This window comes from Tribolium castaneum, chromosome 3 (genome assembly GCF_031307605.1).
Source record: "Tribolium castaneum strain GA2 chromosome 3, icTriCast1.1, whole genome shotgun sequence".
NCBI classification, from domain to species: domain Eukaryota; kingdom Metazoa; phylum Arthropoda; class Insecta; order Coleoptera; family Tenebrionidae; genus Tribolium; species Tribolium castaneum.
In genome coordinates, this window is record NC_087396.1 from 20953624 (window position 1) to 20978856 (window position 25233).

The following is a 25233-nucleotide window of genomic DNA, read 5'->3' on the forward strand; positions in this document are numbered from 1 at the left end:
TGCAATTAAATTAATAGTTATTTATGTATCAAGGGCATTACATGATGTAACAAGGATTGGGTGAAGCAGGTGAAACAAAAATTCCGTCTTCTTATTTCAATTGTTTATTCAAGACCGGTTTATAAAAAATAAGCGTTTGCGTAAATTCGAATAAAATAATAAATAGGTAAATTACATTAAAACTCCCGACGTGTTCGGGGAATTGGTGATGTTGGGGAAGCTCCCCTGCGTCCACATAATCAAGTTATGTTCGGGCATTTGTGATGCTTGAAAATGATCGTTGAGTAACATTTGCGAGAAATTCACGTGTCTCTGATAGGCCTCGTTTTCGCTTTGTGGATCACTACACATCCGATACAAATCTAAAAAAATAAAACACCAAAATTACCGAAACCTAGCCAGTCCTACCAACCTTTCAAAATCGCAGATGCCCACAACTGGACATGAACATCGGGGATTTTACTCGCCAATTGCATCGCTGGCGTCACCATATTCATGCTTTCACGACTGTTCCCCAACGAGAGAAAAATGTGCCCTAAAAGAACCAACGAACACGAAGTTAATCGGTTCAAGTCTTCGGCATTTGCCATCTTTAAAGTTTCTCGCAAATACCTCCTTAAAAAAATCATAATTAACGTAATCCCAAGAGTTGGGTTTCGTACTTGGCCTCATTGTAACGTCCTTGAAAAAACGCTTGTAGGCCTTGAACGTAATAAGCCGCCGCTCGTAAACTGTGCGAATGAGACGGCAAAGACTCGGGATTAATTCTCTCGTGAAGAGCGTTAAAATCCGACTCTCTTTTACCCCTCAAATACACAATTGCCAGATTCAAGTTTGCAAAAGTCCACAATTCGCGCTCGCGTGACGTCTACAATTTTTTGGAATAAAATAATATTGGGCACAGTTTTTATAATTACGTGTAAGGCGGCCATGAACTGCGCCTCGGCCGCCTCCATACAGTTCATACTCATGGAATAAAGCCCCAATAAAGTGTGCAATTGTGGTCCGTGTGTCTCTAACAACTTGGCATTTTGCCGACAAAGAGCCACAGCTGAGGAGATTTCTTGCAAGGCTTGAGTCTTGTTACCCATCACAAGACGACACATAATTATATGTTCGAGTAACATTAACTGGAAAACCGACAAAATCGGCTTATTATCTACAACTGTTAGAATTGTTGGACGTGTCAGATAAGTGTACAAAAACCAACTTTTCAATTTCTCGATTTGCATTAACGCCTTATCGGTGTATTTCTGGGCCTTTTCCATATAACCGGCCTGCATACTGTGCATCACAGTTACCAAATAAACCAAAACGTAGAGATGCTCTTTGGGCATCCATAAGAACATATCGCCAACACTTGGCCCTGTAAAAACATCATCCGTTGCCATTATTGTTTGTATGCTTTGTTGCAACTGCTTCAGGCAAGGTTTTACGCTTTTTACCTGACCGGCCATTAGACAATGGCACACCTGAAAATTGCTTTGAGCACAAAACCAATCAAATTGAGTAACGGACTTGCAACACCAAAAAATACACTCGGAGGTATTCCTTCTGGTACGCAGCGCCTGTCCAAGTTTCAATCAAGTGACCGGCTTGGTTTAATACTGGCTGGACTTCTTGCAACTTTTTGTCAATCAATAATAACTAAAATTACAATTTTAGCCCAATTTTGTGATTTAATTAAAGTCTTACCATTCCTTTACTTAAAAGAAACAAAACTCGAGTGTAACAAGCATTCGAGATGTGGGCATAATCCACCCCAACACCCAGCAGACTACTGGCCAACTGGTAGTCTTTCTCAGTTGCGTGAATTTGCTATAATTTTACAATTAAAATAGTTCTGCCAAATTGTATAATTAATTACCGCAAGCTGGAAAATTAGCCTGCAATGCCAGTAAACATTATGTTGCGACAACTCGATCGCTTTCCTCAAAATGGGCTTAGACAGCGAAATTTGCTGCTGTTGTTCGTACAATTCGGCCAAAACGCTCGCCGCTTCGAATTTAACATCGTCAAAGGTGTTGATCATTTGTGACAACAACCACTGAATTCAATCACGTCCAAATGAGTGTTAAATCAAGGGGCGCACTTACCGCTTGTTCCAAGTGGTTTTTCGCCAAGTCCGTGTTCTTGGTATGGGTCAAAAGTATGTTTCCGAGTTGTAAATGAGTGCGAGCTTCGACCCGCGGCGGTGGTTTAAAATTAAACACAGCCTGGAGGCACTGGATGCAGAGCTTGATCATAGGGGGGCTCGAGGTGCGGAAATGCTCGGCTAGCCCCAGGAGGGACAGGTACCAAGCGTCTTGGGACGAAGCCATCGCGAGGGATTGATTATTTTACACAAAATTCGCACCCAAACATGGTTTTTGCGCAAAATTGAAATATTTTGGGTCGACTGTCAAGCCAAACGCCAAACACCACACATGGGCGAAAATGCGGCGGTCGGGTCCGCATAAGGTCGAAAACTCCAACTCCCATTCATTGATTATTCTAATTAATCAACTTATTGATTATTTCAGTTGATTAGTTTATTGAATATTGCATTAAAAACTTTTTTCCTGCTTTTTATTTTTTTATTTTTGACGAAAAACACGGGTTTAGGTGTGTTTGGCCGACTAGATTTTTCGGTCTTATGGTGATAAATGTCAATGTCCGAATTGGGTTTATAGGTTAGAGTATATAAAATAAATTTCGTAAAAATAGGTGTTTTATTGCAAAACGATGGCCCTCACGGTGGAACAATGTGATATCTTACTCGAGTAAGACCAGTTCAATTTTGGCGCCCTTTTAATTCAGTTTTTGTAGTATTTTGGGTGAGACAAAGGTGAGAACCCACACTTTAGAAAGCCTTTCGAACGAGTTGCACAAAAAATTCGACTCTTGTGACTATTTTAAAGGTAAAAACCGCTATTTGATTACCCAAATAACTGTTTTTTTCAGTCGGAACTTGTCTGGTAATGATGCTTCAGCAAGATCTGTTGAAAGAGCCTGAGCAAAAACTTGTTGCTATAACGCTTCTGTATGAGTTATATCGGGGCGAAGCTCTGGCAAACACCCCTTTTGCCAACGTTTTCAACCACCTTTTGGTTTGTAATCACAGAAATTTAGTAATTGTAACATAGAAATTATCCTAGCACCCCCCGGAACACCAGAGTAGTGTCGGGTCCCCCAAACAGGAATATCCAGGCCAACTACCCAAACTGACACCACCAGAAAAACAATTCTTAACGCAACTGTTATCAGATGTGCCCAAAGATGCTGTAAGATTATCCAGGGCCTCCCCTGATAGGAAATTACTAAACGATTTTTTTTCTTCAAGATTTTGAAAAAAACAGCCACGCAAATAATCAATTCAGACGTTGGGAATACGCAAACAAATTTCGATTTTTCCGTTGTACAATTACTACTAGCCGAAAAACAGTCTGAATTGCCACACACTTGCAAAACAGGAATTCCTGTAGTTTTATCACTGCCTGAAAAAACTAACAATTATACGACAGAACGGAACGATTATGCAGCCCTTGTGAAAACTATAGCAACCGGTGATAACGCCCCCATTAATAAAGTGTACAAACCGGAATTTGTGACACTAGCACCGCCTTTGCTCAACACAGATGATGAAGTAAGGTTACATAATACAGCTTCTTTGTTTAATGCTATGGAGACGAAGGGAAATTTCCATTAATCAAGGAAGCTGTGATAATTTATTACTACCCTTGATTGTGTTTTTTAAGATGGTGTGGCTAAATCCGACAAACATCAAAGAACACACTGTAGCATATGACGTGACGATGTGTGTGCCTGACACAGCAGGCCAGGAGGCGAGACAATTGATGAACAAGGCGTACAAATCAGCGCTGTCTTTGCAACAGCAGCAACAACTGCTAGGCGAGCTGGAAAACGACTCAAAACTTGTGTACCACATTGGTTTGACTCCGTCCAAAGTATGAATCGAAATTTGGTGATTTTCGCTGATTTGAGTGCTTGCAGTTGCCCGAACTGGTGGAAAATAATCCACTTATCGCGATTGAAGTTTTGCTCAAGCTTATGCAATCGAAACAAATAACGGAATATTTCAGCGTTCTTGTCAACATGGAAATGTCGCTGCATTCCATGGAAGTGGTAAATCGGCTCACAACGACCGTGGATTTGCCCACAGAGTTTGTCCACTTGTACATTTCGAATTGCATATCGACTTGTGAGACTATCAAGGACCGTTATATGCAAAATCGGCTGGTTCGACTGGTTTGTGTGTTTCTCCAGTCGCTCATTCGCAACAAAATAATCAACGTCCAGGAGTTGTTTATCGAAGTTCAGGCGTTTTGTATCGAGTTTAGTCGCATTCGCGAAGCTGCCGCTTTGTTCAGGCTATTGAAACAGTTGGAGTCGGGGGAACAGATCGGACTTGTCTCCTCGCCAACGATAATGAAAGCAAAGCTCGAGGGTTGATTATTTAATGGAACTGTATCGTACAATGTGGCAGGCCGTGCTGTAATTTATCGACGATTTTTTCCCTCTCTTTGACGTACGGCAGATCGGCCAGAATCAGCTCTTTTAAGTTATTCAACGCGTTGAGGTGACTCAGCCCCGGCTCTGTTATATTCAAACACTCGGTGATTTGTAAATAAAGTAATGAGTTTTTTAAAACCGACAGCCCTTTCAACGCCTCATTCTCCAGATAGTAGCACTTGTGGAAAATGATTTTCCGGATGTGTTCGCACCCCACGAAATGGTCAAACCCGTAGTGCATTATGCTGGCTTCAGACGCGTTCACTTCCACGATGTGTAACCTAATCCTGTCGCTCGGCAGTTTGTTATAGTCTGTGAGAAACTCGTTGCAGTGCTCCCACTTGACGTGGGCCCCGTTCCGCAACAGCCACTCGGCACAAGACCTGTCAGGCCCCACTTGTTTCCGTCGTTCGTCGTCCACGCGGTTGAAGACGATGTTCAGCCAGTGGAAGAGGGTGCGCGTGTGGGGGATGAGCGGCCTTTGGAGGTGGCTGAGGCGAGTGAGGAGCATCTTATGTCAAGGTTTCCCCTTTGGTGACCTTCAGTTTATTTGTAAATAAAGCGCAGTGTTATGTAAATGAGACTTACACAAGCTTCCAAATAGTCGATCTTTCGCTCGAGAGTTGTCAACTTTTCGTTTAAAACGGCGAGTTTTGATCGACAAGATAAGTCTAAAAATAATTTTTGCGAGGTGTCAACAGTAAGGGGAAACTTACCGAAAGAATTGAGGAAATCGGTGATCTTTTTTATGCTGACGGTTATCACTTCGATGTATTCGCGGTTTACCCAGTCTTGTTGGATGGGCTTGGGGACTGTCTCTCCTCTAGGAGCAGCCATTTCCGCAAAAATACCGAAATTGTTGGTTACTTTTTAGGGAGTTTCAGTTTTTGCTTGACACTCTAACCCTCTCTCTTATTCTATGCTCTAACCTCGAAAAAGTTTCAAACAAGCTCGCTATTTTCGTAATTTAATTAAACAAATATTTTTTTTAATTAAATACTAAGTGCAAATGATTCGTTTTGTACGCTTTTGGTTATTTTCGAGTCTAGCTAATAAGTGGCAAAAAGTGCATTTGTAGGTTAGGCTTTTCCAAACAAGTTATTGTTTTGAGTGAATCATGAAAGACTCAAAATTAGTGTTGAAGGAGGCACGAGATGCCATCAAAAACAAGAATTATGAAACTGCCTTGAAACTATGCAAGGTAGGTGAAATTTTTATTATTTATAAGGTGTAGGGGTTGGTAAAACTGTCATAATTTACACTAAAAATTAAAAATTATCCGGTTACAAATTTCTAAAAAAACTTTGAAATCTGTTACCAATTGAAATAATCATTTGCGATCATTTCGAAATTTTGTTGCTAAATAGTCGGAGTTATCCGTTTTTTTTTTGTAGAAATTAACTTAATAAAATTAATAAAAGCATTGGCAATTTAAAATACTTTTATGTGTTCACTATTTTCTGATGAATCCAATCATTGTTTGATTCATTGTTTTTTTCTTTTTTTTCTTTGGACTGCACCTTTGTAGCAATTAGTTGCATAAGCGTTATCTTTAATTATGTTTGTTAGTGTGTGCGATTGTATTTTTGCAGCAAATACTGAAAGAAGAAAAGAACAATTACATGGCCCTTGTCTTCCTGGGAGTCTCATTACAGGAAACCGGTCAAAACGCCAAAGCTTTGAAAGCTTTCCAGGAGGCAATCGAAGCAAACCCTTCAAATCCCTTGGCTTGGAACGGTCTTATAAATTATTACGAAAAAATCGACACTAAAGAAACTAAACTTGATTTAATTAATGCTTACATTTCGCTAATTGGCATTGAAACGTAATTGATTTTAAATTATTTGGCATGAGATAATTAGCCTTTTCAGAGGCGAGAAAAAAATCCTCGAATGTGTCCAAAAACTGGCAAATTTGTGCGAATTCGGCGACTTGGCTAAAATCGTAACAGCGATTTTTTCAGTCCTGAAAGAGGGCAAGTGTGACAGTGCGGAATGTGCAGTTTGTTTGATTAATATTTTATCAAAAATTGAAAATCTCGCACCGGATTTGGTCCCAATTGTATGATTTTAAATCGTAATTTTGCAAATTAAACCAATTTTTTAGTACGAAGAAACGTTAAAACTCGCCTTAAACAACCAAAAAACCGTATGTACGAAATATTTCAGCGATTATTTAAACCTGTTGTATAAGCAAGACAAAGCGGGTGAATTATTACAACAGGCGAAAAAAATGCACGAAATGTTTGAATCAGACTGGATTTCTTTGCGTTGGATTTGTAAGATTTTCAATGAGGTTTACGTCGAGTCCGGCACTTTGATCGAATCGGTCGAAAACATGGCCAATTACAGCGAAAGTCTCTCTAAATTGGAGGCACCTTCAGCTACGGGTCTATTCACCCAAAGCATTTTACTAGTTGAACAGAAAAAAATTATCGAAGCGAAAGATGTTTTAGAGCAAGTTGTGGGGGTTTTACCCGGGTTGGTACACGCGTGGGTACTTTTGCTAAAATGTTGTATGCAACTCCTGTTGTACGACGAAGCCATAAATGCGGCAAACAAACTCGAGAAACTGTTACAAAATAAGAAGATTTTGAAGAAAAGTGTTAATGTTTTGATGGTTGAGGTTTTGTCCCGGTCGGAGGAGGAGGCCGACCTTCGCAAAGCGTTACAATTATTTGAAAATGTTTGTCTATTATTAGTACTACTTTTTTTCAATTGCAATTTCTAGATTGAAACTGAGGTGAAATCTGCGTGCAATCAACACTTGATTCGTGCAAACATCAATCTAAAAAAATTCACCGAAGCTAAATCGTTACTCCAAGAATTCAATTCTACTGATAAAACACACATTTTGCTCAAAGCCCAGTTGCTCCACAAGCAGGAAAAATTTTCCGAAGCTCTGGAAATTCTAGAAAGGGAAAATTGCGAGTCTTGTGAATGGTGGCTCGAAATCGGTTCGCTTTATTGGGATTGTGGCCACTTTGACAAAAGTCTGATCCCATTTTTGAAGGTTTCACCCAACGTTTAATAAACGGGACATAATCGTAATTTTCAGGCCACCAAATTGGACCCAAATAACTACAAGTGTTTCCTGTTTTTGGGCCATTTCTACAAGAGAAACAACGACTTTGATAAAGCTAGACGATGTTACGAGAAAGCTTTCAAAATTAATAAGCGATGTGCGGAGGCCGGGATCGAACTAAGCAAAATCTACCGCAAGTTAAAAAATTGGGTATGTAACAAATGAGACGACGCTAGAGCTAAAGCGTTATCTTTGACACTTAGCTGCTAGGTAACAACATAAATTTGAACAATTGGAGTAATCGTTACCGTAGCAACGCCCTATTAAACATTCTTACTTACATAGATTTCATTTTTTTAAGGACGCCAACTTGAACTTGTTACAAGCCCTCACAAGTGGAATAATTAACGCTAAAAATTCCTGGGCTTGGATGCAGCTAGGGCTACACCACTTGGAACAATTAGATTACGATAAAGCCGTTACGAACTTGCGATTCGTCATACGAATTGACGAAAACAATGCGTATTTTTCCACACTTGTGTTAACAAACTCGAAAAATTCAATTTTAGTCACTGCTGGGAATCCCTGGCTGACGCCTACTTGGCCAAAGGTGCCTACACTTCCGCTTTGAAATGTTACGAGAAAACGTCGAGTTTGGTGTCGGAAGCGTGGTATCCGATGTTACAAAAAGGGCACATTAAGCAGATTTTGGGCGAATTTGCCGAAGCGCGGCTCGAGTTTGAGGAAATTTTAAAATTTAACAAGTTTTACGTCCCGGCTTTGAAAGGCATGGCTGAGACTTGTCTGCTTCAAGCGAGGCATTGTTACAAGGATCAGAGACTGGGGACGAGTCGGGACCATGCTCAGGTGGCCACCGATCACTTGATTCGGGCTCTGAGCCAACGTGGCGACCTCTCGTGTTTGTGGAAATTGTTAGGGAACGGGTGTTTGTTCGTGGCCAATTTACCTGAAAAACATTCGTGTCTTTTGATTGCGAAAAAGTTCGTTGAAGGGAGGGACGTTGTGGGTGATACGGTTCTAGAGAAAAGTGATTTATTCGCGTTGGCTGCGCGCTGTTTTTTCAAAAGTTTGGGTCTAGTTGAGGATAATTTTTTGATTTGGCACGATTTGGCCGTTTGTTATTTATCGCACGGGCTTAGTAGCGGTTCAAGCGAGTTAATTACTAAAGCTCAAACTATTTTGCAACATTGCACGGCTAATAATCCGACGTATTGGCCACACTGGAATTTATTAGGCAATGTAGCGATGCATCTAAACCCTCCAAATTATAAATTCGCGCAACATTGTTTCATTAAAGCCGTTATCGCTGATAGTCACAGTGCCGTCTCGTGGACGAATTTAGGCACTTTGTATTTTCTCCTCGGTGATTTTAAGCTGGCAAATCAGGCGTTTTCGCAAGCTCAAAGATCGGACCCTAACTACGTTAACAGTTGGATAGGACAGGCACTTTTAGCCGAGACTTTGGCACACGAAGACGCTATGGATTTGTTTAGGCACAGCACCCAGTTAAGGGTCCACAAACAGGGGGCTTTGGGGTACGCACATTGGGTGTGCAAAACGTTGAAGGAGTCGCCGGTGGACACCGTCGTCTATTCGATACACAACATGCATGCGGTCCCTGTGGCTTGTGATGTAATCACCTGGTATACGGGTAAGTAAAAATGAAAAAATAAAAAGTGAGGTTTGGGTGCTCGTATTTTTTTTATTTATGCCAAAGTGTGGTCAAGCTCGAGTATAAGGGTTTTTAAAGATTAAACGAATTGGGTGAAAGAGTTTTTATTAATTTGTGACGAAAAAATGTGATTTGGGCGCCGATTCGTCTAGTAATTTATTGGTAGTCAGGTTGGTACCTCATGAAACAATTGGCGGTTGGTTAAACGTGATGGTGGCCGTTTTGTGTCCAACTTTTAGCTCAAAAATGGTGTTAAATCGGTTATTTCGGACAAATATTTATCCAAAAGTGTGAAAGGACTTTTAATGTTTCAGTGCGGAGTGGTTGGTTTAGAGAAAAACGTCGATTTTGGTGTTTTTCATGTAAGTACTAAAGTTTGGTTAATGGCGGATGAGTAACAAGAAAAAATCAATTTTTGTGCGTAATTACGTTGTTCTGAAGGAAATACAAAATTGTGTACGTTTTTTGACTGTTTTTTTGAGTTTCTTGACCCTAATAAGGGTAAATCCCGCACTAAGAATCTCAAGGCCGCCTGGCTCTACTTGTGCGCATGTCCGAAAAGTCAGTGGCGTATCACAAAATTTAAAAATAAAAGTTACGCTTTAGTGGCATATGCCAGATTATTTATTTTTTGGTTCATTTTTATCGATTTAGTTAATTAATAATTTTTTTATTTGGCAAATTGGACAAGTGTGAAAAGTCAGTGGCGCATCACAGGTCGGGGACACGTAAATATAATTGCTAATTTATTGAGTTTTTGTTTAAAGAAATGAATAAGTTAATTATAATTAATAGTGTTGTGGGGGCAGCGAGTCGTAATACGGCCCCCCTGATGCAACCACCGCATTTGGCGGTAATTTATCCACCGTTACGTCATTAAAATGCCCAGAATAGGGCGACGGGTACGAATAAGGCCCGGCAATTTCGGCGTTCGGTGGTAATTTATCTACGGAAAATTGGTCTGAATACGGTGAGTGCGAAAAAGGCCTGTCCATGGAAAATTGTTGCTCTGGTGGGTATGAATAAGGCCCTCCAGCAATTTGCGCATTTGGGGGTAATTTATCGACTGATATGTCGGAAAAGTGTGAAGAAAATGCTTGTTTCGGCGGTCCGTGATTAAACCCGGGCTGAATATAAATTTTCTCCGGCTTTGGGACACTCGTTTCTGGAGAAAATAATTAAATTGGGGTTTTTGGTACTTGTGATACTTACTTGAAAATTCGGCGAATTTAATTAGGGCAAAAAATTTGCCAGCGACCATTATTAGAGTCAAAATTGTACCCAGAACTATCGCTATTTTCACTTTTAATGCAATGAACACCAAGTAATATAAAATCCCACCATCTAAAAGTACAATTTTTAACAATCTAGTGGGCCAAAAACTTATCTGAATACTCACAGAGTAAATGGTAGTAAAAATGGCCTTTGTAGGGCTTTTTCTTGTACACATTCAGGCTGTAATTATTGTTAGCACTATCACAGTAGGAAATCGTCAAAATCGTTAAGAAAATTAAAAGGTTTTTCCACCACATTTTATTGCAGAGTGCGTTCAAACGGAATGACTTGTTCGCTTTTTGTATTTCCTATTTATCACGATTTTCTATTGATTGTTTATTTTTATGATTATCATTGAGCGACTTTTGCTTTCAACTTGTGGGTCACTGGACTAGTTTTAAATGTGTCAGATTGACTCAACTTATTCGGGACAATAAGAACACAAAAATGAATAAATTAGATTTTATTATTTCTACAGTTTTGATACAATTTATCACAGTCTTGTAGCGAATTAATTGACGCATTTGTTTTATATTTCTCGTAGTTCTCGTCTCTGAAAAATGCTAAAGTCGTAGCCAGAATTTTGCTATACCTAGCTTTATAGTCCGTCTTGCATACGAATTTTTTTCTACAAGCTCTCGAATTCAATTTCATTGTTGCAAAAGCGGTATCAGTTAAATTAACTTTCTGGAGCATTTTGACGAAAAGCTCGTAGTAACTGTCGAAACTTCGGCCATAATGCGGCGAATCGTAGTATTTTTCCGGATGGAACGAAGGCGAATACGAATCGAAATGGTCGTGATGTATCGGTTCTTGGACGTAAACTTTTTCAGGTTCGTGGTGTTTCGGTGTTTCTGTAACAATTTCTTCAATAGTGTCGGTAATTCACCGAAACTTACTCATATATTCGGCATATTTGATGACGGCGAAGAATTTTCCAGCGACCAGAAATATGGTGAAAATTGTTCCCAACACGAAAACTACCTTAATTTTGATTAAAATGAACGCTAGGTAGTAGAGCAGACCACCTCCGTCTGGAACATTTTGAGTCTAGAATTTTCAAATAATAATAATAAATAATTACTCACAGAGCAGTTCGTGGTGGTAGTGATGATAATAGGGATCGTAATCATGATAAGGCCGTCTTTTATGCACATTTAAACTTAAATTGTTGTTGCTGGTGTTTTGGCAAAAACTGGCCCCAACTATCACCAACAAAACACCGATTTTTATCCACATTTTCGCTCGTCGTTTCACCCAACTCGTTACTCTTTTCCCTTTTCTGTTTCTTATATACGATGAAAAGATTTTCTATTGTCTTGTTTGCCTGAATAATTATCATTTGGACCACTTTTAATTTCTGAAAATCATAATGTGTGTCGTGTACCAGTTTGAAATGTGTCAACTTTCGTTACTTTGCAAACTTTATCGCACAGAACATGATCCAATGAACGCCACAGCGTGGAACATGCTGGGAATTCTCAAAGAACGAATGGGTCTCAAACTGGGTGCTTTGGAGGCTTTCAAAAACGCCCTAACTTTATCCGATAAAAAACAGAGAGACTTGGCCCGAGTCAACTACGGCCGATTACTGGCCGCTTTGGGCAAATACCAGCAAGCAGTCGATAGTTTTACAAAAGTCGAAGCTGCGACTTTCAACAGCGGAAGCGGCCTAGCGCTCGCGCTCTTCAAAGGTAGGAAGAAATAGCGAAATTGCCGCCAAAAATATTTTTTTTTAGACAAACTTTACAAAGAATCGTACGAAGTGTACGAATCCACTTTACATTGGCTGTCTGACGATTCTAATTTACAGTCGAATTTATTGGTGGCTTTGGCCTCAATGGCCTACATGTTCGAGGGGCCTGAAGCGGCCAAAACTCTGTTGTTTCAAAGGTGATTTTGGGCGATTTTTTGCGTTTTTTATCGCGTAAATTACAGTATTCAGCTTGAGAATCCGTCACCGTGGGGGTTTTACGCGATTTCGTCTTTGGGTTTGCTCCATGATGATTTCAATCTGACTGACTTGGTTTTAAGTGAGTTGAAAAAAATTATTTCGAGGAGTTGTGGGCCACATTTTGCCGTTTTGGCGAGTTATTTCCACTTGTTACAAGTGGGTTTTTTCGGTGCAATTGACCGAATTCAGACGTAATTGTTTGTAGGGTAAAAATAAGCAAAGTGTGTGTGAGGTGAGCAAAATTGTGTTTATGTACCCGGACCAAGCGCCAGTTTGGGCAACTCTTTCGTCGGTTTTGATTCGAGTGGGGAAAGATGCCAAAGCGGCTGCCAATTGCGCCCAAATTGCCATGAAATTAGGCCAAGCGACTAATACAAACGTTACTAAAGTTAGCATTAAATTAGGAAAAAATTGTTTGTGTTTATGATTTTTTTCTAGATTTTGTGTCTCGTGGCTTTGTCGTTTCTTATCGTAGGTGACACGGCAAAAGCGCTCTTAATGGCCCAGAAAGCCATTCATTGTTACCCGAATTTGGCCGAAGGTTGGGCGGTTTTTATAGCGGCCTTGGTGCGCTCCAAACGAACCAATCGAGTCCCAGAGTTTTTAAAAATCGCACAGCAGTTGAATCCTTGTGAAAAATTAAAACTCTGGATGGATAAGATTTGAATAAAATGTTTCACGCTTTCTATTTGTGTTTATTTTTTGTTTAATTATCATGATTAGTGCGAGTGAAGTTCGTCGCCATGTTGCAAGTCACGCTTTGGTTGATTTTTGCCTTGATTTCGAGCGGTTTTGCACAAAGTTGTAAAACTCGAGGCGAATGGGTAAAATTTTTGTTTAACTCTGACCGAAATAATTTTCAAAAATTCTAGTGCGCCGATACTTATCAGTGTTGTGGCGGTTGTTGTATTCGCAACACCTGCATTGACAGTACGTATATTTGGATAATTTTTGCAAAATAACCCTAATTTTCAGCCTATCAAGACTGCAGGATAATTAGTGATCCATGTCTGGAATTTTATTGTCCGCCAGATGAAATGTGCCGTTTGTACCAACCTCGGTGCGAAGGTTGCGAAATTGAAAAACGGTGTGTGCCTGCAGGAGCCACCGACACAGTCATGTTCATGGACCCAGAAAAATTGCCCTCAGCAGCTTCAACAGTACGGCTTTTCACATACTGGCCTGTTTTTCTGTCATTAAAATTCCTTATTTTTTAAATGATTTAATTAAATATATTTGACTTGATTTGAATAAAAGCCTTTTACGTATTATTGTAGTTTTATTTTAATATTTTCAGTTCATGACTTTTGGTAAGTACAAAAATAAATGTGAATAAATTGGTGGGACTTTTTTCCCGGCGATTATCTCTTGGACAATTTCTTCCTTTTATCTTCAATCGGTGTGCTTACATTTTGCGAAATGGCAGGAATTGTGCTATTCACTGTGCAATTTTCCTTGATTTTGTAAAATTGTGACACTTGATACTCCGGTTTGTAATAATCGTAAAGTTTAACAGTTGAGTTGGATCGTGATTTGACAATGGCATTTTCATTGATGTTGAAATTGACACACATTTGGCGGTTTCCGAGTTTTGTTAAGTACAGCACGATTTTTTCTTCCAACTCTTCAAACATTTTCACGCCTGAAAAAAGTTTTTTACGTCCAGTTAAATTTGTAATCAAAGTGGCCATGACTTAGAAAACAAGTTGGCAACATTTACTAACAAATTCCCTCGTCTTTTATCAAAGAAATTTCACAAAAAACTATGAAGGAATTTGGAAAAAATGAATTGGAATTTGGAAAATTTAGATAAAACTGAGGGAGTAAAAAATAACCTAAAAAGAAATCTAGTAAAAAGGAGAGGAATGTATGGTAAAATCTTTATAAGAAGAATCGACAGAAGAATATAAAGGATTATCTGAAAACGAGTATAGAAAAGAAACTAAGGAATAACCTACAGAAAAATTTAGAGAAAATTGTAGAATCTAGAAAAGATTCTAAAAAAAAACTAGAAAAATATCGTTGGGAGAATCTAGAAAAGAAAATTTCATACAAACACGAAGGAAGAACTTCAGGAAAAATCTAGATTTTTTTAGCAAAGAAAAGAGTTTACAAAAGGATGTAGAGAAAAGTTGGAAAAAAGGAAAATCAAGAGAAAAATCTATAAGAATGTAGGAGAATCTAAATCTGTAGCCAACAATTTATGGAAAAAACTACAAAATCTAAAAAAGAAGGAAACGCAGAAAAAAAATTTGAAACCAATTTAAAAAAATATGAAAAAATCTTGAAAGTAAAAATTCAGTTTTCCCAACCACAGTTTTTGCAATGTTGCCAACCAAGTCGTAGCCGACTTTGACCATAAATGGCCCATTTTTTCACTTACTTGACTCGTCGATAAGTTTGTAAAGTGAGGCCCGATCGGCTTGGTATCCTGAGGGAAGACCCACTTCCAGAATGGCCATATTAGCAATGTGGTCAGGTCCATTGTACTTAAAACAGGGAGATAAAGTTGTAATTGAACACTTGTCGATATTTGACACCGGCAAGACCTCCATATCGAGCTTAAAAGCATCACCATTTCGTAACTGCTTGACATTATACGAAGTTATCGCTTGTATTAAAACACACCCATGCCCTTGGACCTCAACTCGCACTTTATTTGCGGGATTTTTCAAAACGATTTTTTTGGATTTGAGCCGATCTTTGTCCGTTATTACGAAATTGTGCGCCGATTCCAGAGCCACAACGTTGATATTTATGTCGGTTTTGTGACTCAAAAATTTGGAATATTTTGTTAATGCGTCCAAAGCCACAACAGTGTCTTGGGTAGTTTTGAAACCTCCTCGATGTCCTAGCTTTGTGGACAACCACTGGACGATCGAGTGAGCTTTGGCTAAATTTTCCTCGTTTTTTTGTTGAATTAAAGCCAGGAGGACGTAACTTGTGACTTCAATATCACTTGCCTCGGACCCGTTGATTTCTAGAATTATTAATTACGTAAATAATTTGGTAAAAATTGGGAAAAACCTCGATTAGTCCACCACATCATGTTGTCTTTATGACTCGACACTTGGAACAGTTTTTTCAGCATTCGTTCCGCCTCACTGAACCAATTTATTTTCAAAAGTGCGTACGAACTTATGGCTAGGGTGTACCTATCAAGGTCATAATACCCGCGAATGCAATATTTTGCGTTAGTTTTCACCGCTTCAGGAACGTCAATATTGCCATCCAGAAGGCTAATTATCACGTAGGCTGTGAGAGCAGCCGTGCTATTCTCACTATTCGTGCCGCCCTAAAATATGGTTTTGAAATTAAGTTGGTGACTGATCAATAAGTACCAACCATATCCTGAAATACGTGCGACATGGTGCTAAAACAGCCGTTTTCGAGCTGGTGGCTCAAAATCCATAACACAGCCCGCTCGATTATTTTCTGGTCGACGTAAACCAATTTTTTCATTTCTTGCAACGTCCGGACCACAAAAGCCGTCAAAAACATCGAACCTGAAGAATCGTGGTACCCGAACGCTGAAAACGAGCCGTCTTTGTGAATATAATTCAGAATTCTTTGGTAGCCGATTTTCAAATTCCGCGCGATTTTGTGCCGCACACTCGATGTTAGTTGTTTGGTCTCGTTTAGATATTTTAAAATGTATATATTGGGGGCCAAGTTGGCCATGATTTGTTCACCGCATCCCGTTGGCATTGCAATCAAGTCGTCCAAGTTCTGCAAATTTTAATCAATTACTAATTTGAGTAATTATTTAATTACTTGGATTGTTTGGCCCAAAATATCACCGTTGAGGATCAGTTTCGAGTTGGCCGTTTTGGCAACAACGTCATTCGGGACTGGAAGCTCCCACGTGATATTGTCTGAAATTTGAGTGGCATTTTTAGTGTCGCTGGGTGTACTTTCGTACCTGTGGCACATAAAAGTGCCGATTTGGTCGCAGTGATTGGGTGCCCTTCGGGCTCGACTATCAGTGTTTTAAAAACGACGTCTCTGAAGGAATACAATTATTTTTCGTTAAGTTTTACAGAAATTAAACCTTTTATTGATTATGATTTCGGGGCCGCAATGGCCGGGGAAATTCGGGTCCAGCTCTGCCACCACAGTAATATTAACATTCCCGACGTCAGTTCCCTTCAATTCGAAAATGTGTGTCGCTGTATTGTTGCTCGAAATGCAGTAAGAGAAGCTTTTCCGGTTTTTTGTGTCGACTAGTTTGAGACCCTCACTAGTTCCCAAAGTTATGCGAATCTTGGAAAAAATGCTGTTTTTGCTCAAATTTTCAATAGAAATTTTCGTACCGGGATATTGTAAGTCAGATAATTGAAGATAATGGCATGTAGATACAAAGTTTCCCCTCTTTTGATCGAATATGGTGTTAGGATGTCCACGAAAAATGGTCGAAACGTTGTAATTTCGCCGGTTTTACTAAACCCAACGCCTTCAGTGGCCGAAACACACATCACATTGGTCATCCAAGTGGTGATAGTGTGAGGTAGAGTGCGGTGGATCACTGCCACGCTCCTTGAATTAAAAAAAAATATTCCGAATTTTTCGTCTAAATTGCAATTCGTATTCAAAACCTCAATTTCTCGTTTCAAGTACAACCAAAATGTAAATTTTTTGATTTTGGAAAGTATGACATTGTTGCAACTTTAGTGACTGATCCTGTATAGTGTTTTACCTGACTGGGACAATTTCCCAGAGCCACGTCTCTGGAAAAAAGGACCTGATTGGAGTGATGTTGTCTTCATTTTGCGTGTCGTACTGATCAGTGAGTGAAGACACTGAAAACAAAAATTAAACTCACATTACGGCCGTTTTTTGCCAAAACCTGGGTCTTCAGTTGGCGGAATAGGTCCTGAAATTTTCAAATTTATCAATAATTTTCGCATGTGGTATCACACCTGTGTAACAGGGCTTTGTGACGACCTTAAAGTTCGTAATGGTCACAATCCCGAATTTTTCAAAAATATCGTACGCGTCAAAATCTTCCGAAAACGAGTAAACGAATCGTCTCCTGCGGTTTTTCTTCACGGGGGGAAGACACGATTTTCGGCCCGATTCTGGCGCCTCCTTTTGCTGCAAGAACGGCTTAAGCAGCGATTTTACGTTCAGGAAACGCAAATCGTCCATGAACGTAACCGCCTTGTCGGTGGTTACAACCGAGCAAAGTGACTCGGATTTGCTTTCGATTAGTAGCGAGGCGGTTGCTCCCGGAGCGATTTGTTTGTGGGACCAATTTGCTTCGACCTACAGTTTTTTAATTTTTATTTACATTTTTAACTTGATTGGGAACCTTATTGTTGAGGCAAGGCTCGACCTCGACTTCTTTATTAGCCGAAGCTAATTCGCCCTCGGGTGTTACGTAGTAAATCAGGAGTTGGTAGTTGGAGAAGATTTTCTCGTCCAGTTTGAATTTCAGCGTGAATTTGGCGATTGAGCTCGCTTTGGTGTGTTTGTGGCTCGCTCCTAGGATATCCTTGAATTCGGTGGAGTAATTCGGGGACGATTTCCGCACGTTATGTGTGATTTTTCTCAATTTGAAGATCTGGCCTCGTGATTTAATCTATGATCAAATTTAAGGTGAAACAAACAGTGAATGGAGTCCACCAACCATGTAAAAAAAAGTCACATTTTCGTGCTCTTTCAATTTTTCGGTCGTGTATTGCACTGCGAATTGCTGAATGGATTTACAGTTGTTGAAATGGTGGATTTGATCAATCGTGATGTAGGTCAAACTGGGCGAAAATAATCGCACCACTAGGAAGTTATCGACGATGTTTGTGAAATTCAGCGATCGCGCATTTAACTGCAAATGTATCACGTTATTTTTCAAGGGTAAAATATGGAAGGGGATCAGTTTTTCATTCCCTTGCAGCGTAAAATTGGAACATTGCTCGTTGTTTAAATAATTCCAACTTTTCTTAATCGCGATGTTGTAACAAATCTCAATCACTTGACCCCTCAAGTCCATATTAACATTGTTCAGTTGGAGGAATCCTTGGTACGGCAAACCTGGCATGAACATGGCTTTTTTCGCAAACTTGAGGCCGTAAGGCTTTAGCGAAATCACACTTTTGGTAGCATCTAACTCAATTTTATCAGTCCCGTATTCAGTGACCGTTGCTGTGATCAAAACACTAATTTTCGGGTCACTCAACGGGAACAATTTTTTGATGCTGAAGTAGGAAAAATCGGTCGGAGTTAGCACAAATTCGGCACAACCCTCATCCATCTGGAATTAAAAAAATTGGCAAAATTCTTTTTTTTTATACTGGTGGTTACTTTTTTCAGTGACTGAAAAGTCTTAAAGTTGGGGAAAATACTCGACAGGCGGATAAAAGCACTTCCTTTGACCATTTCTCCGTACGAATATCGGCCACAGACTTTAATTGCGACACGTGACCCGATGTAAATTATTTTCGGGTGTAAAATCTGGACCTTAAATCGGGGAAGCACATATTTGCTGACCTCGAAGGCGCGAAAATCTTCGCCGATTTCTACTTTCCATTTGCCCTTAAAAAAACTGTGTTAAAGAGCATGATGAAGATTTAATAAAAATCGAAACGTCTCAAAAGACAAATTTTAATTACTCCCTGTCTTAAATAATCTTTTCTAGTCTTAATAAAAAATAATTAAAAACCTCAATCGGGTCTTGGGGGAGTTGGTACTCCAGCTGGGCCAGCCCCAGCTCCGTGGTGACGTTTTCCCAGACTATCACCCCCACACCCAGTGGGTTCCGGATTCGAACAAACGCTATTTTGTGTGTTAAAATCGGGAGCAAGTTATTTCCCAGTGTTAGCACTCTCAACCTGACCGTGTCTTTGGATTTGTACGTCATTCGATCGGTTTCAATGAACGTAATTTTCTTGTTGGGGTAAATGACGATGGGGTCCTGATTATGGGCTGAGAGGACGGTCCCGTTTGTTTGTATTTCAACCCTGACACTTGCAAATTGGGCTTCGTTTTTTGTGTTTACGGGCACGTGCATTTCGAAGCATGTGTGTTCTGCAATTATTTGATTTTTGTCTTTTTTTTTCGTTTATTTTTACCTGAATCTATGATTCTGTTTGTGTAAAAATGTGCTTGTTTGATTTTCAAATCCACGGTTATTTTAATCGGTGTGAAGGATGACGAATGGAGTGATAAACAAACCGTTTCATTTCTTCCGGCTTGCAAAACTTTTGGCATGCTATACAAGAATCCCGAGACGGGTTTTTTCAAATTTTCGGGTTCGCTACAATTTTTAAAATAGAAGGTAATAGTAGTTTGCGAAAAATTGTACGTACGTTGTTTTGACTTTGGCGAAATAGAGAAGAAATAAAAGGAGTTTGAGTTTCATTTTGTTGCACTTGTGACTAGTTTGGTGCACTTGATGTTTTCTTTATCTACGATTATTGTTGTGAACTTTGACATCGGATGGTAAAAGTTTTGTATCAATAGAAGAGACAAGGTTTTCCATTGTGAGAGGCGAAGGAATTCTTCCGCTTCAAAATAAGGAAACAACATTTTTACTCCAGTTTTTTATTCATTATTTTTTGACAAATCAGGAGAGAAAATTTCCAAATTCGAGCAGTTTAGCTGTTTTTAAGCCAGAACCTCACTTTCTTCAAGAGATTTCGTCTAAACTAGTCAGAAAATCACCGAATTAACTCTAATTTGGTCCAATTTGTGATTTTGTTTGTTTTTGATTGTGAATAATTTTGTTCGATTTTGAGCAAAAAAATTCGTTTTTGTCGAATTAAGTTAGACAATTTAGCGATTTATAAAAAATAAAAATACGACTATTGAACTGTACTTTTTTACTTTTAAAAAATTCATAAATCAAAAGCTGTTGGTCTAAATTCTAAAAATTATACTCGTTATAACTCTTGAAATGTCAGAAATTTTCTGTTTCTTTCGACACCAATCGACTCACCGGGACATTTTACGTATGGATAGTAAAAAAAGGATTTGGGTTTAGGGTTTTGTCGAAATTAAGAGCATAAAGCCAACAAAAAATTTATTCAGTTTTGTAACAAAGTTTTGATTTGGTTAAACCCGGAAACCAGGGCCGGATTCATCGTCCACAGAGTCCCCAAACCGGTGGCAACCAGCGCTACAATTCTAGACTCGTACGAGGTAAAAAAGCAAAACCAATTGGTGTAAAACGAAAAACACAAACTAACTATCCCGATGATGTATCCCATCAGACCGACAAAATTATGATTGAACTTGAAAGTGACCGGTCTTGCGTATTTCCTTAAATCATTCGAATAATTTGCCATGGCCCCCAAAACGAGCGAAACAATCATCAAGACCATTGCAACCAAACCTGCATTAACGCATAGATTATTTATTACTACAATTGTTTAAAAAATAACCTGTGATCCCGTGCGCTGTGTACAAGTGATAACCCTCTGTGATAAAATAAAAAGTGTCGATGCAACCAGCAGTCACTAAAACCGTTCCTAAGGTCATCAAAAAGCCATGAATGAAGTATTTCCGAGTTCGGGTTAGTTGTTTGGACCAGAGCTCGTCGGAGGCGAAAAGAAGCAAAGCTTCGCTCATCAGTGGAATCATCTAGCGATCATTTAAATAAAAAATTACCAAATGGTTTATTTACCCCAAGTGTGCACAAAATCACGTGCCAGGTGAACCACGAATACGCCATTACGCTGATCCAACAACAATAAATAACAACACCTGATAAACAACTTCTCGCTAAATAATTGAGCAAAAATCGGACCGAATTCTTTGCGAGCGAACCGAAGTTAGCCATTGTCTGAATTAACTCAAGACGGTATTTCCCGGGGAATAACACACTTCGCAGAATTCAATAATTTATTTCGTTTTGTTGTTATACAATAAACCTGAGTCACAATCTATTATTACGATTGTTATCTTTCGGGAGATTATCTGCTAAAAATGTTGCGTATTTGGGAGTAGAGCGACCTGAAGGGGTCAAAAAGGGCCCAAAGGTACAACAGCGCGATTGTTACGACAGCTGCATTGATCGTATCTTCGCGTGAAACCCACTTGAAGTACTCCTTAAGGCCGTAACACAATGTAATGATTCCGAACGTAAAGGCACAAATCCCGATCAAGTTGTGCAGAAATTTGAGGACCACTGGTTTGGCGATTTTTTTCAAAAGCTGGGATTGGGACGAAGCCAGGCCCAGAAGGACTGAACACCAGACCAGGATCCAGGCAACTAGACCTGAAATTTTTCATTTTTTCGCGGCCTTAAAGAGCGTTTTTTACCCAAAATTGCGTGAGTTGAGGTGAAATGATCGCCGTTTTTTGAGCTAATCTTGAAGGATATTCCAACCGTGATACAGACAGTGCTGAGGAACTGGAGACTGGTGTGGACGTATTGTTTTTTGGTTCGCTCCAAGTTTAAAGTATGGATGTTGGTGTTTGTGAATAAAATGAAGCTTTCCATCATCAGGAACAAAAACTGGAATTTTGGATCAAATTTTCGGTTTTTGCAAACTTTGACTTACGCCAAGCGGTGTTAGGACCATGTGCCATGTCGATAGTGAATCGATGTCTCCGTTGACGAAAGCCGTGCACAGAATATACACAGTGACCACTGCTAAAGCCTGGTGGAACAGGACGTTGAAAATCCAGGAAAGTCTCTGGATGTGGGTAACACTTTCGCTCGACATTTTTTCACTGACTCACTCACTATCGCTTTATCGATGTAGTTTGAGATAAAGAATCAATATTTTGATGATACAATACGACGAACATCCGCAATAAATTCCGCGTCTTGAGAGTTTGAATAAAAAAAAAAAACAATACAAAAAATAATTTATTTAACAGATCACAATCTCCCAAATTACGAAAAAATGGCCCTTAGTTGCCCAATTCCTGACTTAAGGGCCGCAATAATGCTCCACGCCCCAATGACCCCAATCATGACAACAGTGGCAAGTCTTGACTCCTCACTTGTTGCATTTTTAATCGAGTGTTTGTCTAACCCGTAACACAAACTGACCAGACCGAAAATATAGCCCAACATTCCGAACAAGTTGTGCAGAAATTTGAACCAAACGGGCCGGAGAATGTTCTTCAAATCCTGGGATTTGGCCGAGGCGATGCCGAGGAATTGTGACAACAGGACCAAAATCCACGACACCAAACCTGCGATTTTTATTAAATTTTGACAATTTTTTTGGTTTTTTTTACCTGTCCAAGCGTGGGTTGAGTGAAAGTGAGGGTTCGAGTGGACATTTATCATAAATGCGATACCAACGGTTGCCAAAACGGCGCTACAGAAGAGGAGACAACCGTGGATGTAGTACTTCGTGGTTCTTTGGATGTTTAAGGTCCAGACGTTGTCGCTGGCGAAGAGAACGATGGCTTCGGCCATCACAGGAAGATACTATTTTTTTCAATAAAATTTTGGTTTAAAAATGTGGAACACTCACAGCAATCGTTGTTAGAATCATGTGCCATGTTGATAGTTTATTTTGGAAGTTGTAGCACAGAGTCCACAAAATAAAAGTCCCGGCCACTGCGACCAACTGGTGAAAAACCGTGTTACAAATCCATTGGAGCCGTTCCAAAACCGTGGTTTCCGCCACTTTCAAACTCTTCTTTTTCAAATCGGTCATTGTTATTACTGGAGATACGTCGAAACTGATCCTTTTTATAGCCAGATCTTACGATAAGAAACGTACTCACGATAATTCAAACGATTTATTTATACAAAAATACACTCAACGTAAATAACTTAAGCCAGATCTTCACACCGTAATCCCCACACTCCTAATCCCGTTTCAAAATCGCCTTCAACTGCCCGAAGCCCGACTTGAACGCGGCCAAAAGGCTCCAAAAGGTGGCCAACCCCAAAACGCAATACGTGGCAGTCCTGGAGTCCTTGGAGGTGAAACTGGTGAAAGCCCGCGTTTCGAGTCCGTAAGCCAGACTCACGATCCCGAAAACGTATCCCAGAATTCCCAGAAAATTGTGCAGGAATTTAATCCAGACGGGAGGCACGATTTTGGCGAAAATCGTGGATTTGGCAGCTGCTAAGCCCAGGATTTGGGACAAAAGGACGAAAATCCAGGACACTAAACCCGTCCAGCCATGGGTGGAGTGGAAGTGTTTGCCATGGTTGTGGTCGACCATGAGCGAGATTCCAGCCGTTACTAAAACAGCGCTGATGAAGAGGAGGAGGCCATGGAGCCAGTATTTCGTGGGGCGGTCAAGGGAGCGTGTCCAGACGTTGTCGCTGGAGAAGAGGATGATGGCTTCACCCATAAGAGGAACATACTGAAAAAATTAAAAAAAAAAATGTATTTACGTATGTGTAGCAAATTTCAGTTCATTCGGACAACAGGAATTTTTTCTAATTTGTCAACAAAGCAAGTTAAATAAAAAGTTTTAAAAATCGATTCTTGTTGTTTTTCAACGTCGAACAATAACTTTTTTTAAATTTTGTAGAAAAAAGGGGAATTACCTATGTTGTGTTTTCCTCTTTCGTATTTCAAAATCTAGGTCATTTTGTAATGACTGATAAGTAAAAATAAAGAACAATAAAAAATTATGAGGAAACAAAAAAATCGATCGGTTTTCGTGTTTGTAATCGAAATAAAAAATTAAATGACTCACTGCTATGGTGGCGAGGACCATGTGCCAGGTGAAGTAGGAGTCAGTCATGTAATTGTAAAAAATAGTCCATAGTATGAAAATGGTCACAACGGCGAAAATTTGGTGGAAAATCGTGTTGAAAATCCACATAGAGCGTTCAAAAAACGTGATTTTTTGGGCCACCACCATTTTGTGTTTTAATTAGTGTAATGGTAAATTTTTGTGACTGGGGTCAACTTCGGACCTCCAGCTTTATATAAGCTCGCAGCGTCTAGGATTGGATAAACTATAAAAAAAGATTAGCTTAATTGATAACTAATTTTTGTAATCACTATAATCAGCTTACGTGATTGCAGACAAAGGGACAAAGAGTCAATTTCGGTCGCAAGAGTGAAATAATTAACGGGAATTTGATACGTCAATCAATTTTTTATTTTATTGGGGTTATAAATAATTGGAGGATCGTAAAATGAAGCACGAGTCGGGCCCGTGGCGTTCATAAGATTAACAGGTTTTTGTTGAAAATAGTGTAAAATGTAAAACATTGTAATTATAAATGTAAAACATTGTAATTATAATTAGTACCTACTCAAGTTATAATTACTTTTGGAGTACGTCTGGTAATCTTTTAATAATCTGTACGTGATTTAACTGATGTAAGAATTGTCAAGATAAAATCATGGATTTTTAAGCCACTTCAAGGCAGAAATACATTGTTTAATAATTAGTAGGAGTTTAAAGATTTTGTTTGTAAGTTATTTTTTTATCATTTTTCTATTCTTAAAATAATCGGACCAGATTTGTCCCCAAGTCTAGGCTTAATAACATTTAATCCCAACTCTCATTCAACTTTAATTCATTATAAAAAATGTCTATTTCAAAATTACTCGTCTGGTTAAATTATGTAAGTAAATAATAAACAAATAACTGGAAAAAATATTTGTTATTTTATTTTGATATTTTTCTTGTTCATGTGTGTTTATGCCACATTTTCTCTTTTTATAGACTTCGATTTTAATATTTTTTTGCTGATTACGTAGGTGTAACATTTTTACCATAATCTTAAGAGATACTTTCTGCTTTTTAATTTTTAAAATAAGAACATTGTCGAAAATCATTGGTTGTAGATGAAAACTGGCGTAAAATTATCCATTTCATAAGAAAAATGGATCAGTTTCCG

The 25233-nt window shown here is 39.2% G+C and overlaps 12 protein-coding genes across 13 annotated transcripts; 2 read left to right on the forward strand and 10 right to left on the reverse strand.

Moving 5' to 3' along the window:
- Window positions 1-88: 88 nt before the first annotated feature.
- Mau2 (Mau2 sister chromatid cohesion factor) lies at window positions 89-2457 on the reverse strand. Of its 2 annotated transcripts, XM_969678.5 has the most exons (9): window positions 2097-2456; window positions 1868-2047; window positions 1696-1818; window positions 1519-1647; window positions 1211-1472; window positions 918-1165; window positions 663-868; window positions 413-615; window positions 89-362 (listed from the first exon to the last, which is right to left on the reverse strand). In XM_969678.5, exons 1-9 carry the CDS (start codon window positions 2319-2321, stop codon window positions 172-174), a joined length of 1767 nt encoding a protein of 588 aa, XP_974771.1. In that variant the 5' UTR covers window positions 2322-2456; the 3' UTR covers window positions 89-171. The 2 variants fall into 2 exon arrangements, with proteins under 2 accessions (XP_974771.1, XP_015836850.1); XM_015981364.2 differs by having other exon boundaries at window positions 918-1472; window positions 2097-2457.
- Window positions 2458-2620: 163 nt separating this feature from the next.
- On the forward strand, window positions 2621-4650 carry Not11 (CCR4-NOT transcription complex subunit 11). The gene is made up of 7 exons (XM_969662.5): window positions 2621-2762; window positions 2809-2900; window positions 2944-3089; window positions 3138-3263; window positions 3323-3625; window positions 3738-3947; window positions 3994-4650. The coding sequence occupies exons 1-7, from the start codon at window positions 2725-2727 to the stop codon at window positions 4450-4452; spliced, it is 1374 nt and encodes a 457-aa protein (XP_974755.2). The 5' UTR covers window positions 2621-2724; the 3' UTR covers window positions 4453-4650.
- LOC135265200 (ATP synthase subunit s, mitochondrial) lies at window positions 4444-5023 on the reverse strand. The gene has a single exon (XM_064355411.1). The coding sequence runs from the start codon at window positions 5021-5023 to the stop codon at window positions 4457-4459; it is 567 nt and encodes a 188-aa protein (XP_064211481.1). The 3' UTR covers window positions 4444-4456.
- Window positions 4910-5365, reverse strand: HSPC300 (Haematopoietic stem/progenitor cell protein 300). Its single transcript, XM_015981362.2, has 3 exons — window positions 5229-5365; window positions 5101-5183; window positions 4910-5051 (listed from the first exon to the last, which is right to left on the reverse strand). Exons 1-3 carry the CDS (start codon window positions 5347-5349, stop codon window positions 5025-5027), a joined length of 231 nt encoding a protein of 76 aa, XP_015836848.2. The 5' UTR covers window positions 5350-5365; the 3' UTR covers window positions 4910-5024.
- An 82-nt stretch (window positions 5366-5447) lies between these two features.
- On the forward strand, window positions 5448-13144 carry LOC663570 (uncharacterized protein). Its single transcript, XM_008197234.3, has 13 exons — window positions 5448-5713; window positions 6105-6337; window positions 6384-6573; window positions 6619-7197; window positions 7243-7524; window positions 7570-7746; window positions 7898-8058; window positions 8106-9208; window positions 11941-12198; window positions 12244-12397; window positions 12443-12614; window positions 12664-12846; window positions 12897-13144. The coding sequence occupies exons 1-13, from the start codon at window positions 5630-5632 to the stop codon at window positions 13122-13124; spliced, it is 3804 nt and encodes a 1267-aa protein (XP_008195456.1). The 5' UTR covers window positions 5448-5629; the 3' UTR covers window positions 13125-13144.
- LOC103313590 (uncharacterized) lies at window positions 9953-10808 on the reverse strand. The gene is made up of 3 exons (XM_015981360.2): window positions 10629-10808; window positions 10442-10573; window positions 9953-10394 (listed from the first exon to the last, which is right to left on the reverse strand). Exons 1-3 carry the CDS (start codon window positions 10759-10761, stop codon window positions 10018-10020), a joined length of 642 nt encoding a protein of 213 aa, XP_015836846.1. The 5' UTR covers window positions 10762-10808; the 3' UTR covers window positions 9953-10017.
- Window positions 10953-11910, reverse strand: LOC135265608 (uncharacterized). The gene is made up of 3 exons (XM_064355409.1): window positions 11593-11910; window positions 11404-11538; window positions 10953-11358 (listed from the first exon to the last, which is right to left on the reverse strand). The coding sequence occupies exons 1-3, from the start codon at window positions 11741-11743 to the stop codon at window positions 10961-10963; spliced, it is 684 nt and encodes a 227-aa protein (XP_064211479.1). The 5' UTR covers window positions 11744-11910; the 3' UTR covers window positions 10953-10960.
- A 573-nt stretch (window positions 13145-13717) lies between the features above and the next one.
- LOC663553 (pregnancy zone protein) lies at window positions 13718-19881 on the reverse strand. The gene is made up of 17 exons (XM_008197231.3): window positions 19763-19881; window positions 19526-19710; window positions 19117-19481; window positions 18759-18989; window positions 18088-18708; window positions 17770-18039; window positions 17378-17723; window positions 17305-17331; window positions 17155-17257; window positions 16772-16994; window positions 16510-16721; window positions 16381-16463; window positions 16233-16333; window positions 15804-16187; window positions 15486-15753; window positions 14842-15438; window positions 13718-14100 (listed from the first exon to the last, which is right to left on the reverse strand). The coding sequence occupies exons 1-17, from the start codon at window positions 19813-19815 to the stop codon at window positions 13820-13822; spliced, it is 4350 nt and encodes a 1449-aa protein (XP_008195453.2). The 5' UTR covers window positions 19816-19881; the 3' UTR covers window positions 13718-13819.
- Window positions 19882-20458: 577 nt separating this feature from the next.
- On the reverse strand, window positions 20459-21234 carry LOC103313594 (transmembrane reductase CYB561D2-like). Its single transcript, XM_064355410.1, has 3 exons — window positions 21079-21234; window positions 20837-21035; window positions 20459-20787 (listed from the first exon to the last, which is right to left on the reverse strand). Exons 1-3 carry the CDS (start codon window positions 21232-21234, stop codon window positions 20480-20482), a joined length of 663 nt encoding a protein of 220 aa, XP_064211480.1. The 3' UTR covers window positions 20459-20479.
- A 48-nt stretch (window positions 21235-21282) lies between these two features.
- LOC663519 (uncharacterized) lies at window positions 21283-22200 on the reverse strand. The gene is made up of 3 exons (XM_969559.4): window positions 21959-22200; window positions 21717-21912; window positions 21283-21672 (listed from the first exon to the last, which is right to left on the reverse strand). Exons 1-3 carry the CDS (start codon window positions 22121-22123, stop codon window positions 21368-21370), a joined length of 666 nt encoding a protein of 221 aa, XP_974652.2. The 5' UTR covers window positions 22124-22200; the 3' UTR covers window positions 21283-21367.
- A 56-nt stretch (window positions 22201-22256) lies between these two features.
- Window positions 22257-23079, reverse strand: LOC663499 (probable transmembrane reductase CYB561D1). The gene is made up of 3 exons (XM_969539.4): window positions 22889-23079; window positions 22647-22842; window positions 22257-22601 (listed from the first exon to the last, which is right to left on the reverse strand). Exons 1-3 carry the CDS (start codon window positions 23072-23074, stop codon window positions 22297-22299), a joined length of 687 nt encoding a protein of 228 aa, XP_974632.2. The 5' UTR covers window positions 23075-23079; the 3' UTR covers window positions 22257-22296.
- Window positions 23080-23145: 66 nt separating this feature from the next.
- On the reverse strand, window positions 23146-24482 carry LOC663477 (transmembrane reductase CYB561D2). Its single transcript, XM_015981528.2, has 3 exons — window positions 24400-24482; window positions 24075-24339; window positions 23146-23735 (listed from the first exon to the last, which is right to left on the reverse strand). The coding sequence occupies exons 2-3, from the start codon at window positions 24240-24242 to the stop codon at window positions 23229-23231; spliced, it is 675 nt and encodes a 224-aa protein (XP_015837014.2). The 5' UTR covers window positions 24243-24339; window positions 24400-24482; the 3' UTR covers window positions 23146-23228.
- Window positions 24483-25233: the final 751 nt, after the last annotated feature.